The sequence below is a fragment of the Syzygium oleosum genome, unplaced genomic scaffold (assembly GCF_021117445.2).
Source record: "Syzygium oleosum isolate NSW1041296 unplaced genomic scaffold, Sole_v2.1 Sole_v2.02, whole genome shotgun sequence".
Classification (NCBI taxonomy): Eukaryota; Viridiplantae; Streptophyta; class Magnoliopsida; order Myrtales; family Myrtaceae; genus Syzygium; species Syzygium oleosum.
In genome coordinates, this window is record NW_026607486.1 from 3,251,511 (window position 1) to 3,264,076 (window position 12,566).

Here is a 12,566-nt window from a genome sequence, read left to right on the forward strand (position 1 = left end):
CGGTTTTTACGGCTAAAAATGCTAGAAGTGGCAGTCGAAGTAAGCACATCGACATTAAGTATTTAGCCATAAAGGAACGTGTTAAGGAGAATAAAGTGGTCATTGAACACGTTCGCACTGAATTGATGATTGCTGATCCTTTAACTAAAGGCATGCCACCAATGAAGTATAAGGATCATGTGGCCAGTATGGGAATAGTTCCCATGATGTGATTTATCGTCGTATGGACGACTTTTGTTGTTTGAAACTCTTATTCAATTGTAATGTTATTCTCAATTTCTGGTGTACACATTCAGTTGTTTATGATAATAACAATTGTCCTTGGTTTTGGAATAAACATAGGGTTTATTCATTAAGATGTGTTGTCACGTATGGGTTAACATTAAAAGAATAAGATGCATTGTGATACATGGAAGATATTACTCGCTCTTAGAGGACGTGTCGCCATGATTCATGTGTCTTGTTTCTTTTCTTAAGCATATGGTTTTCGTGGATTTGGTTGGGTAATCTGTATGATGAAAATGTTGGGATCAAGTGGGAGAATGTTATATTTATAATGTGATCCCACATTTAGGGATATAGTTTTTGAAATAAAAACTTATCCATTGGGTTTGACCCACGTTTTCTCTTTTAAGTGACGGTTATCCACATACGGTTTTTCCACTGTTCGTACCCCTTCGGTGACAACCGCCCTCTTCGGTAATCGCCTTGATGGGAAGCGGTTTATAAAGATGAACGTTCATTCTATAAGGGTAGACACAAGGTCTAACGCAAACCCTCTCATTCGGTAATACACCATCAGTACGCGAGAGAATTGGGTTAGTAGAGTGCGCCTGTAATCGCTCTCAAATTAACGTCGAACTACCGTGGATTTCCAACGAACGTAAAGTTGAACAATGGCCGGAGGTAAGTTTATTTTCGATCCTGTTTTCCGCATTTGATTCTAATTGTGCTTGAATTTTTTTATTCTATGCATGATTAGAATCCTTCAGTTTTAATCTAACATAAATCTGACGAGACGCAACAGACAGAAGTATCTTTTTTTCGATAATCCACGGTAAGTTTTCTTGTATCGACGGTTGGTTGGTTAGCAATTTGTCATGTTCTTAGTTAATTTGTCCAATCTCCACAAAGTAGGCTTACATATCAAAAGATTACTCAGAAAACGCAATCAGCAACTCCCTTTTTAGTAGAACAAGTTATTTCACATTGTTCTTCCATGGAATACACAATACAAGCACCAGGACAGTAGGAGCCGGTACTGACTTCATGTTCAAACAAGTCATGGGGTACATGATACAAGCATACAGTCGGTAGGATTTGAACAAGTGACCTCTAGTTTGTGAACTAGAAATCACTTGATTCCTATCCCAGCAGCGCCAACCCTGAGTGTTGACCAATCACAGTGGATCGAGGATGATCTGTTCATCAAGGAAAGCTTTAACAATGCCGACATCTTCAGGCGAACCGAAACCATCGTCCACCCGGTAGAAGAAATGGAACACGGTGCTCAAATTCCAAAACAAGTCCTTGCAAGCTCTTGGAATTATGCTCTCCTTCTCTTGCAGTACCAACTTTAAGAGTTTTCTCCTCTCACCAGCTGCCATCTGGTTGAGCCTCTCGATGACCTCTTCTTGACTGGTGTCGCTCCCGTCAAGCATCTGCACCGTCACAGCGGTCAGCTTCCCTTCCTCGGATTCCCTCTGCATAGCAAATGGGAAACCCAAAAAACATTTCAGATCAATCATAAAGCCAGTTGAGTTAAAACAAAAGAGGCTGTAAATTCCTGTCTCACCTTGGCACCCCGTGCGTCGTTCATAAGACGCCCACAAGTACATAATGCACTGAACAAATCGTGGAACTCAAGGCTTTCGACCTGCTTCTCTGAAAGTTTCGGTCCAACAAAGTAGAGTGCCGGGAGAATGATAGGCCCCAAAGCAAATGATACGAATGCGTTGGCCATGTACTCATCCATAGTTGGCACTGCCTTGGTTCTTCTCCACTTTGCCTCGGTCCACATCGACTCAAGCAAATCTAACCACTGCAATGAAGATTAAGCTAGGTACGGATGACAAATCTAGAAAAGAGAAGCGACATTTAATTGAAATGGCATTTCTCCTAGATAAATACAGATTCATTCAGATCAAACATATGAGACATCTTAGGACAACCATGAGGAGGCAGAGATGATCAAGAGAAGTGATCTCACTATCTGAAACACATGACCCGTCACGTCTCTTCCTTGCCATGCAACCGCTTTGTAGCCGGTCTCCGAAATAGTGGAGTGAAGTGCTGAAAATATGATTTGAACTTCCACGGAATGGCAGTTGGCACTCGCGTCCACGTCCCACCTGCATCAAACCATCCCTATTCAGAAAATAAAGTCAACGCATGCTCACTCGCTCGCTCACAAAAAAAAAAAAAAAGCAGAACTTACTTTTTAAACAACTGTACTAGATTTTCTAGCTCCTCTGCGGAACCAACAAAATCAAAAAAGTCATCGACCACCGCCGTGAGCAGAGCATGTTTGGCCCAGCAAAGGCGTGCATCTGATAGTTGAGGGGGCAACATGGTTGCTGCAGAAGAGAAGTAACAATATGCCCACTTATATTGGGCAAATTTCAGCTTGTCCAACTTTTTCTCTTTAATCCATCTGCCGGACAGCAAAACAAAACTATCATTCTGAAAGAAAATATTTAAAGACGGATGATCCTAGTGGATTTAGATCATAGCTCTCTTAAACATTGTCTCTCGTGCAAAAAGCTCTCGTTATATAACATAAAATTAACGGTCAGGGCAATGTTTAAAGCCATATAAAATGAGCCTCTAGTTAACTCTCAGATTATATCTGAAAGATTCAGGTCAAGGTCGATTTTTGCTCCAACAAAAAAGATCAAATCCCGTAAAAGTAGCACTTTCCACATCACCATGATGGATCCAGAGAGCGATCTATATACACCTTTTCATATACTTGAATTCTTCTTGGCATATTGCTTGACACATATTGAATTCGTCCACTGCCAGATTCAGAAAATCTTTGTTGTGGAAGTTATTGGAACTAGCGTTGGAGACAAGCAACACATCAGTGGAGTATTAGAGTCAATGGAACGTCAATAATCTAAACCAGACACCAGCAAATAAGGGGGCTGTACCGGAGTCCGCATTTTAGAATCCTCGTAGGGTCCGTGTTGTAGAGCTCTATATTTCTCTTGTTTGCTACCCTTGTCATGTTTGCTTCAGGAGGAACTCTGAGAGCATCATCCACCTGAAATGATTGCTAATACATTTCTCTTAGGGAATTGACGACAACAAAAAATCATGGCAAGAACAAGATAGCGACACCGGTAATCGTTCTTGGTACAATAATATGGAGAAAACCTCGACCAGAAAATCTACCTCTCGACGCATATCATCCTCGAGTCTATCAGCATGCATTTCACCAGCGAGTAATCCCTTTCTAAGAAAATCACTGGTCCAAGAGTTTATCTTTTCCAGTATAATCTCATTATCATTAATGATCAGCTCTGAAGCCCTGTACAACTCCAAGACAGAGCCAGCATCCTTCACACATCCTTCAAGTGTATTGCAGAACTGATCCTCTTCAGCAAATTGAGTTAATGCATCTATCCATACGAAAATAATAATAATAATTACAATTATAATAATGACTTTCCATCGATCAATAGCACAACTAAATGTGTTACCTGAAGAGACATCGTATCCATGGGATCGCAGTATCCGAAATCCCATTGCTGAGGTGGCGATGTGCAGAAATATCTCTTCTTCCCCCTGCAGCCAGCATCTGTGTTGTCCAATGCCACAAGATGAGAAGCTCATGCTTTGTTTTTTTGGCACGTATGAAGAAATTGAATGCAGCAAAGAGGGTCTGCACTCAAGAAAAACGGGTACCTGTACGTGTCGTCCAATACGTGATCTATTTCCTCTCTAAAATGATGATGGATGCCTAATCTTTTCAAATTATCGACCATGCATAGACGAGCATATTTGTCCAAAGGGTAGACCGTTGGGACTGGCCAAAAGTACATGCATCAATGTTAATAGATATCCCAGGGGCCAGAGTAGCCAACTCATTTGAAGACTTAAGGCGATGGAAGTAACCTGCATCGCCGAATTTCTCTAGTACAGATTCGAGGTAGCGAAGGCAACCGCTGTTTTGAAGGTGAGCTAGAGCAGCAGCTGTGGTCGACGGCGAATTGAACAGGGACCCGTTTTTCCGTTGATGCTTCATAATCATTTCCCAGTCCGCTAGACTCCCCATTCCTTCCGAAACATAAGACAAGAAGATTCCGCTTCCCCCTGATAAGCCTCTAAGAACACCGAAAGCACCAGAGGATTCATTGATGCTGCTGATCATTAAGTTCGTATTACCACAACTCTCACTGAAGCTTACAGTTGTGTGCAAGTGCAAATAAATAGTTTTCTTGGACTTTTTCCTAATATCAAATATGGTTCCTGAGTTTTCTTTTTCGATGTCGTTCCTGACTTTTTTAAATTTGTTACTATGATTGTTCCGTTAAAGATTGGACGAAATTTGCTGATATGATCGTTAAAGTTACAGATTTGTCTCTCTTTTTTTTGTTTAATTTCGTTCTTGAACTTGGATTGTTTGTTCAATTTCATCCATAAACTATTATATTTTGGTTCTTCCTTTGAGCATGGTGAGGGTCATCAAATATTCTACAAGATAAACCTCGATTACCCTTACCTAAAACTAGTAATTATCAACACAAATCATTGTTCAATAACTTAATGTTAATGAATAATAAATATTCCAGGTATGGACTAGCCCTTTTATCTATTTACGACGCATTTGGACTCGTTAATTAAGCAGTTTAAACTGTTCCTTGTCTTAAGATCGCATGTTTACTTATATTTATAAATTATTACGACATGTAAACACAGGCATTTTCACATTGAAGAATTCACATATTAAATGTTTTGTGTTGTCTTTCTATTTAATTAACGTCTTACTTTTTGGAGTTTAATGTTGTCACATAGTTAATAAACATTGTGTTGGGATTAAATTTAAATTTGACATGGTGCAATCAAAAGAGAATAAAAGAATAATTTAAGAACTAAATTGAACAGATAAACAACGTAAGGGAATGAAATTGAACCAAAATAATGATAACTCATAAATTAAACAAAATATTCTCTCCTTGTTAGTTTATGCTGTCAATGATTTTAACGGAAAAACCACGTTGGCCAATTCAGTCCTTTTAAATAGTACACCAATACAAAAATGAGCCATCCCCGTGAAAAATTGGAAACAATTATTCAAAAAGTCATAAATCTATTGCACTTTAACCAATTCAGTCATAAACCTTTCAATTTTGCTAGTTAAGTCATAAACTTTTAAAACTTTTTCAATTAAGTCCATCTAGCTAATTTTGGCTAGAAATTGCTGATGTTGACGTTAATTGTTTTACGTGGTACTGCCGTCGCTGACATGAACAATTTTTGTGATTTTTTTTAAAATTTTGAATTTTTAAAATTTTTCTTTTCCTTTTTTTTCTATGTCGGCAAGGGTCACCGGCGACCCTCGCCGATCGCAAAGGCCTCCCCCAAATTAGGCGAGGGCTGCCTCGGCCGCTACCGGTGACGCCGTGAAGGCCCTGAGCAAGGTCATTGCGGCCTCGCCGATGGCCACAAGCGAAGGCCGTCGCCAGATCTAGGCAAGGGCCTTTGCGGCTGGCAGCCATAGGCAAAGGCCTTCACAACCCCACCGGCCACAGGCGAGGGTACAAAGGCCGTTGCCAGATCTAGGTGAGGGCCTTCACGGCCTCGCCAACCACAGTCGAGGTAATTCTCGCCCAGATCTAATAAGGGCCTTCATGCCTTCGCCCGTGACCGACGAGGACATGAAGGCCCTTGCCAGATCTGGGCGAGGGCCGCCTCACTCGCAGCCAATGAGAGTCACTAGTGACCCTCACTGACACAGAGAAAAGAGGCAAAGAAAAAAGAAAAATAAAAAAAAATTCAAAAATATATATAAAATTATAAAAATTGTTCACGTCGGTTGTGCCACATGGGATGACCAGCGTTTACGTCGGCGATTTCCGACCAAAATTGACTGGATGGACTCAATTGACAAATTGTCAAAAGGTTTAGAACACAATTGCTAAAATTGAAAAGTTTATAACTGAATTAGTCAAAGTGCAATAGGTTTATAACTTTTTAGACAATTTTCCCGCAGAAAATTACTTATTATTACGCTTTGGCCACGTGGTCGAATCGAAAGAGAACTGAAGCAGGGAAGTTCGACACTATCTAACTACCTCTTCCATTGCAAATCTCTCCTGTAATACACGGAATCCACATCTGCAGGTCTCAGGGGAAGGTTCAAATTTAGGCGACCAGCCTGCTCGATCATACCAGAGAACAAGATATCGAATCCGGTCTGTGTGTGTTGCCTTTCATCGGTGATAGAAGCAGAATTCGAAGCGACGTACTCAAGGCCTGCGGTCACAATTTATCGTCCTTACTAACCGGTGCAACTGTAGATAGATGGGCAAGAAAAATCTGACTTACCACGGTTGATCTGCCTTTCGCCAACACCCCATTGCTTAAGTGCAAGAACACATGCTAAGGTCGACAACAAAGCGTCCTTGATCAACAACGGATGACGGTCCAAGAGACCCCAAGAACCGTCGCGTAATTGATTGTTCAGTAGCCAACTCAAGGACCTTGGAAAACGGGGGCTCTCTGGAAAACCAAGCGAAGGGACCCTAGCCACCCAAGCAGTGTCATACGCAGAGACGGAGAGTTCGACCTTGTTAAACATTTCTCTTATGCGTTCTTTACTCACTTCGGACAACTGCAAGAGCAAAACAGACATTTTCCTCTGCATCGTCAACTTGATATCACATTAAGGAGAGACATAAACCATATAGCAAGATCATTGTACCGCAATGGCAACCCGTGATGATGGCGATTGTTTAACTGGTTTCGTTTCAAAGTCCAAAGACAGCTCCTGGCAAAACGAAAAAAGACTGAATGAAAGAGTAAATGGATGAAGGACCCGACAATCAAGCAAAGAATGTGTGTGCAGGCATGAGAGAGAGAGAGAGAGAGAGAGAGAGAGAACCTGGTATAGAAGGAGCAAACAACCCAAGATTGTTGGAATGCGAGAGTGACATGGTGGAATATAGTAACAGAATGAACAGCAGCGACTTGTATCAATTACTTCAATGTCAAAAGATGAAGCCTAAAGGATTTATCTGTGCGCAGAGAGAGAGAGAGAGAGAGAGAGAGAGCCTGTGAGATTGCTGGAATATGAGGACAGGGAGAAGCTGAGAAGCAACACGACAACGACGTGGTTAAACTTTAAGACGCCATGCATCTAGACAGGCTATTTATAAGCCGCTTTTTCTTATATTCATTAATTGATTCATGCACCGTGAGTTCCATGCCGTTTCATAAACATTGGATTGGCATTTAAGCTGTTTGGTACAGTTCGCACATCATCTTCGGCCGTGAGAAGGGTGCTGCGACTTTTAAAAGTGCTCGATAAACATCTCAACGGCTGCAACACTCAAAAGTTATAGTAACATTTAAGAAACTGTCTCACCCAAAATTTGAGGTATTGTAACCTTAAAAATTGTCAATCACTGAGGTTTGTCCTAGTGGCCACCCTTCCTATTTAGAAAAGGGAGAAGTAGGAAGTTCGGTTCTCTACTTTCCAAGGAGGCTAGGAACGGGGACGTTTAGTTTCAGACGTGGGTTTCGACTTTCATACTCTGCAAAAGTCTGAGAGTGAGTTGAAAGTTAGAGTATGACAAACCCAAAAAAAAACCTTAAAACATGTCATATAACTTTAAGTTCTTCGTTGCACAGCCTTACGGCAGTTTAGCTACAACTCTACTTTCTAAAGTAAAGAAGCTTTTTGACTAAAAAAACACAGTAAGGAAGCTAAACGTGGAAGACCCGAAGATTAGTTGAATTCTCATATTAAAAACATTGCCGTGAGGCGATCTCAACAAGCTCGCCAAGGTCGTTGGAGGTTGCTTGGGCCTCTATGCGTGTGCGTGCGCGCACTCATGAGAGAGAGAAGGGATTGCATGAAGGAGACGAGTGACATAGAGTAGACCGAATTAAACAAGGGTAGTGGCGCCCGATTAAGCTCGCGTGGCGGAGGCAACTTCGCTGATGATGGGGATGATGTCGGAGGCGGCTCGGACTTCAGCAGCGAAGGCCGATGGTGGCGGGTGAGGGAGGAGATACGGATTTGTGGGTGAGCGGGTGTGTTAAAATGTGGTTGATTTAGGGTATTGGTGTTTTTCAAGTAGGGGTAGTTTTGTCGTTCAAAGTGCCTAGGATGCAAAGATGCATTAGACGACGCAAAGTGATAATAGAGCGAAAAGTGAAAAAAAAAATATTTGATATTTTCCCTCACTGTAATTTAGATGATGGGCAAGTAGTCGATGAATCTTTTACTTTCTAAATATGCATTCAACATAATTGTCAAATATTGCATAAATCTCTCCTCTTCACTCTCCGACGACGATTGAAATTACATAAAAAACATGGATCAAAATCCTTACTTACTATACTGTTTATTGTTCTTTCTTAAGTTGATTTCCTTTTTTTCTTTTCTACATTTTTTTCTCCGTACGCTAATTGTGTGCTCTTTTTATAGTGAAAGAAAAATTTCTCACCATTGGTGTCCCCCATTAAATTGGCTGGTGCTGCAAGTTGCTCAAGTTTAAGATAAAGTCTATCTGCTATCATGTGAAATGTGAAACGGGAATGCTAAATGATAATTCTACCGCTGTCGCTTCTAATTTCACGACGGCCAACGTCCATGTCAGCAATTTTCGGTCAAAATTAGCCGGATTGACTGAATTGGTACAAATAGAAAAGGTCTCAATTGGCAAAAAAAAATGTTTAATACTGAATTGGCACAAATGTAATAGATTTAGGACTTTTTTTTGGTAATTTTCCCCTCATTTGCCAATACTAACACTTCAAAATTACCACCATCACTATCGCATTGCCTCAGTTACTACATGTGATATATTTTCTAAGTAGAATAATATTGTAATTAAGTCCTTACCCACTTTATAATCTTGTCATCACTTGCAATGTCAGATACAGTCCTTACCATGTACTTTCTAATCTTGCGTCAAACACATTGATTAGGGTCTCCATCAATTTAGATCAACAATGAACTAAACATGTTGATTAGCTCAGCCACTAATTAATACTGCAAAGACATTTTTTATATCAACATAATATTTTTTATTTATTTTTTAAAATTAATATTTTATTTACTAAATGAAGGATAGGCGTCAGACACAACCTAATCCCACTAATTAATCTATTTCATCTAAATTCTATGTATAATATAACTATATTACGTATCATCTTATTTTATAACACAATCAAGTGCTAATGAAATTATTTTAATGATATTTAACTATCTCAATTCTCAGGCCATCGCACCAAAAACTCAAATTCCTTCATACCGTCGTCACATTTAAATTCTTTGCAAGTTCATACAATTACAATTCTGATCACTTTTGATCTTCTCAGAGGTAGTTTGGTAGTGCTTCCTTAATCGAGATCTGAATTAATTTTTGTCGGATGTTCGAATATGACCTGATCACTTTATAAATTAATTTTCGAAATCGAGTTTTGAATTAAATCAGGTTCGCCCGAGCACATGCACCCGAAAAAAATTATACATATCTATGTCCAATGAAAGTAACAGAAAATGAACAAATAATCAGGTGGCTGAAATATTTTGTAGTATATTCAACGAAAGTTGGCGGACATATTTTGTAGTCTATTCAACGAAAGTTTTGTATCTTCTGAAGATGCTAAGCGAATAAAATCACGGCCTCCCGTATGTTCTCGTTGTCTGTCGTCCTTTTTTCACAAAAATTTCCATGAATGACCAGTGGGTACAGTCTAATCTAAAAGAGCCATGATACCTAAGTTCAAAACTGTATTTTATTACTTCTCTTTTGCAAACCTAGTCAGTTATGATTCAAACTTCGAGAGACACTGGGGGCCAAGAGAGGGAAAAGTTATCGGATGCACAAGTGCATGCACCCAATAAATCGCAAGTACCTCACGGATTCATTGACCTAGGTGTATTTTCACGTGCAAGTAAATTCTTTATATCGCCCATAATAGGTTGTTGCAATAATTTTTGGAGAGAAATTTGAGATTGAAAAGTTCAGCAGGAGGAACAACTTTGGATTGTAAAGCATTAAAATGCATGCCCGTTAATAACCCAAGATTTGGCAAAGGCGTAAGATGGCTAGAATAAATTACCAGAAACGATAAATGAGAGCGATAAAGTTGAGTTGATGGAGAAGGTTAAAAGTATAATCCCGTTAAATCTTTCAGATGAAGTATTGATTGAAGTGGCCGAAAGGAAGGATGTCACAGCGTTGTGGGCAAAACTAGAGTCATTTATTTAATGAAGGGTTTGAACAATCACTTGTATATGCTAAAAAGGATATTTTAGTTCCGGATGATTGAAGGCGCATCCATAAGAGCCAACTTGTATGAGTTTAACAAACTCATGATGAATTTAAAGAACGTCAATGAGGCATTTCCTGATGAGAAACAATATATGATGTTGTTGGCATCCCTACCGGATCCTTTTGAGCACTTTAAGGATTCACTACTACTAGAGCGCACTACGATTACCTTGAAAGAGGTAAAGTCTGCCTTGTTTTTTAAGGAGTTACAAAAGAAGTTATGAGAAGATAACTTGGTGCAAAATACGGCGCAAAGTTTGGTTAATCGAGGTAAACACAAAGATGAGAGTCTAGAGGTATCAAATGGAAGAACCATTCTAAATCGAAGACCAATGTTCGGAAGCATCGATGTTATCATTGGGATGAGGTAGGGCACTACAGAAGAGATTATCCGAAATACAAGGGTAAAGGATTTAAGGCGGAGTCTGTAGGCAATGGTAATATTGTTACCATAGCAGATAATAATTCTAATGATGCCGGTGTTGTGTTAAAAGTCACCACGAGTTCATCAGGTGATGATTGGGTGCTCGACTCTGAATGTTATTATCATGTGACTTCTTATAGATATTGGTTTACTACATATCCGTGCATGGAGGGTGATGAGGTGCTTATGGGAAACGGCGTTGCTTGTGAAATAGTAGGGATCGGAATAGTTTGGATTAAGATGCACAATGAAGTGGTGCAAATGTTGAAAGATGTAAAGCATGTACTAAAGCTAAGAAAACCTTATCTTGTTGAGTGCTCTTGACAGATTCGGATACTGGATCTCCGCTAAAGGGGAGTTTTAAAGGTCATTCAAGGTGTACTTACTATGATGTAGGGGAAGTAGACTGCTGGTTGTATGACCCCCAAGAAACGACAGTAATTGGCTTGTCCGCTAGATTCTCTAAGTTTCATTTAAGACACAACAAAGTTGTGGCATATGAGACTTGGACACATAAGTGAGATAGACTCAATTAAGTGCTTTTTGACCCAAAAAAAAAGTGCTTTCTCATATGAGACTCGTATTTGGGTGCGGGTGCTAGGGTTACGTCAGGAAAGGAGGCTCCGATACTAAGTTAAGAATAATGAAGAAAAGTGAATTGGAGAATTTTCTGTATATTTCAATGTATGTTGAAGAAGAATACTTGAGACATTTAGGGCACGAATGATAATCTGTATATTTCCCTATTTTTCTATTTTTTTGTTCCCCGGAACAGGTTTGGAACAGAAATCCGTTTGGTAAAATAATTTCATTTTTTTTAATGTCTGGGACAAATTTTGGCCCAAAAATAGATTTAGAATAGAAATGAGAAGTTAAAATGTTTTACCCTTTTATTTCTATAACAGAAACAGAAATAACAACTCCCTTTTATTGCTCACATTTGCAGCCCACTTACCGCCGCCAGTCGCCCGCCTGCCGCCGCCGCCGCTCGCCCGCCGACCGCCGCCGCTCGCCGACCCGTCCTCCGCCGCTCACTATCCGCTGGCCGTCAGCTGCCACAGCCCGCAGTCACCATCGGCCACCCGCCGACCACCCACCGTCCGCCGCCGCCGCTTGCCAGCCATTCGTCGCCGCCCGCCGGCCATCCATCACCACCGCTTGCCAGCCGTTTGCCGCCGCCTTCTAGCCACCCGCCGGCTATCCGCCGCCGCTTGCCCATCCGCTGCTCTCCACCGCCGCTCGCTCGCTGGCCGTCTGCCCACCATCGCCGCTCCCGGCGAGAACAAAAATTTTGTATCTTTATCAAACAAAATTTTTATTCTGGGAACAGAAATTTCATGTCATTATCAAACACTACTTTTTGCTCAAAAACTCGTCCGGGAAAGAGAAATAGATTATTTTATTTCTAGCCAGAAATAGGGCCGGGGAAGAGAAATAATTTCATTCGCGCTTTAGGGTGCGTATGGTAACATTTTTGTTTCTCAGAACAATTTCTTTTCAAAAATAGTTTTTTCTATTTCCTGAATGAGTTTCTAAGAAGAAGAACGTGTTTGATAACTACACTAAATTTTTATTCTCAGAATAGAAAAGGAGCAGAATAGCGTTTGGTGCGACCCTAAAAAAAATTT

The 12,566-nt window shown here is 40.3% G+C and overlaps 1 protein-coding gene across 1 annotated transcript; it reads right to left on the bottom strand.

Annotated features, from left to right (window-relative positions):
• Positions 1 to 1,400: 1,400 nt before the first annotated feature.
• Positions 1,401 to 12,157, bottom strand: LOC115663421 (terpene synthase 6, chloroplastic-like). The gene is made up of 14 exons (XM_056309031.1): positions 12,011 to 12,157; positions 6,929 to 6,994; positions 6,553 to 6,838; positions 6,300 to 6,480; positions 4,120 to 4,328; positions 3,910 to 4,030; positions 3,705 to 3,802; positions 3,397 to 3,623; positions 3,153 to 3,265; positions 2,960 to 3,058; positions 2,438 to 2,653; positions 2,210 to 2,351; positions 1,796 to 2,041; positions 1,401 to 1,703 (listed from the first exon to the last, which is right to left on the bottom strand). The coding sequence occupies exons 1-14, from the start codon at positions 12,155 to 12,157 to the stop codon at positions 1,401 to 1,403; spliced, it is 2,454 nt and encodes an 817-aa protein (XP_056165006.1).
• Between the last annotated feature and the right edge of the window lie 409 nt (positions 12,158 to 12,566).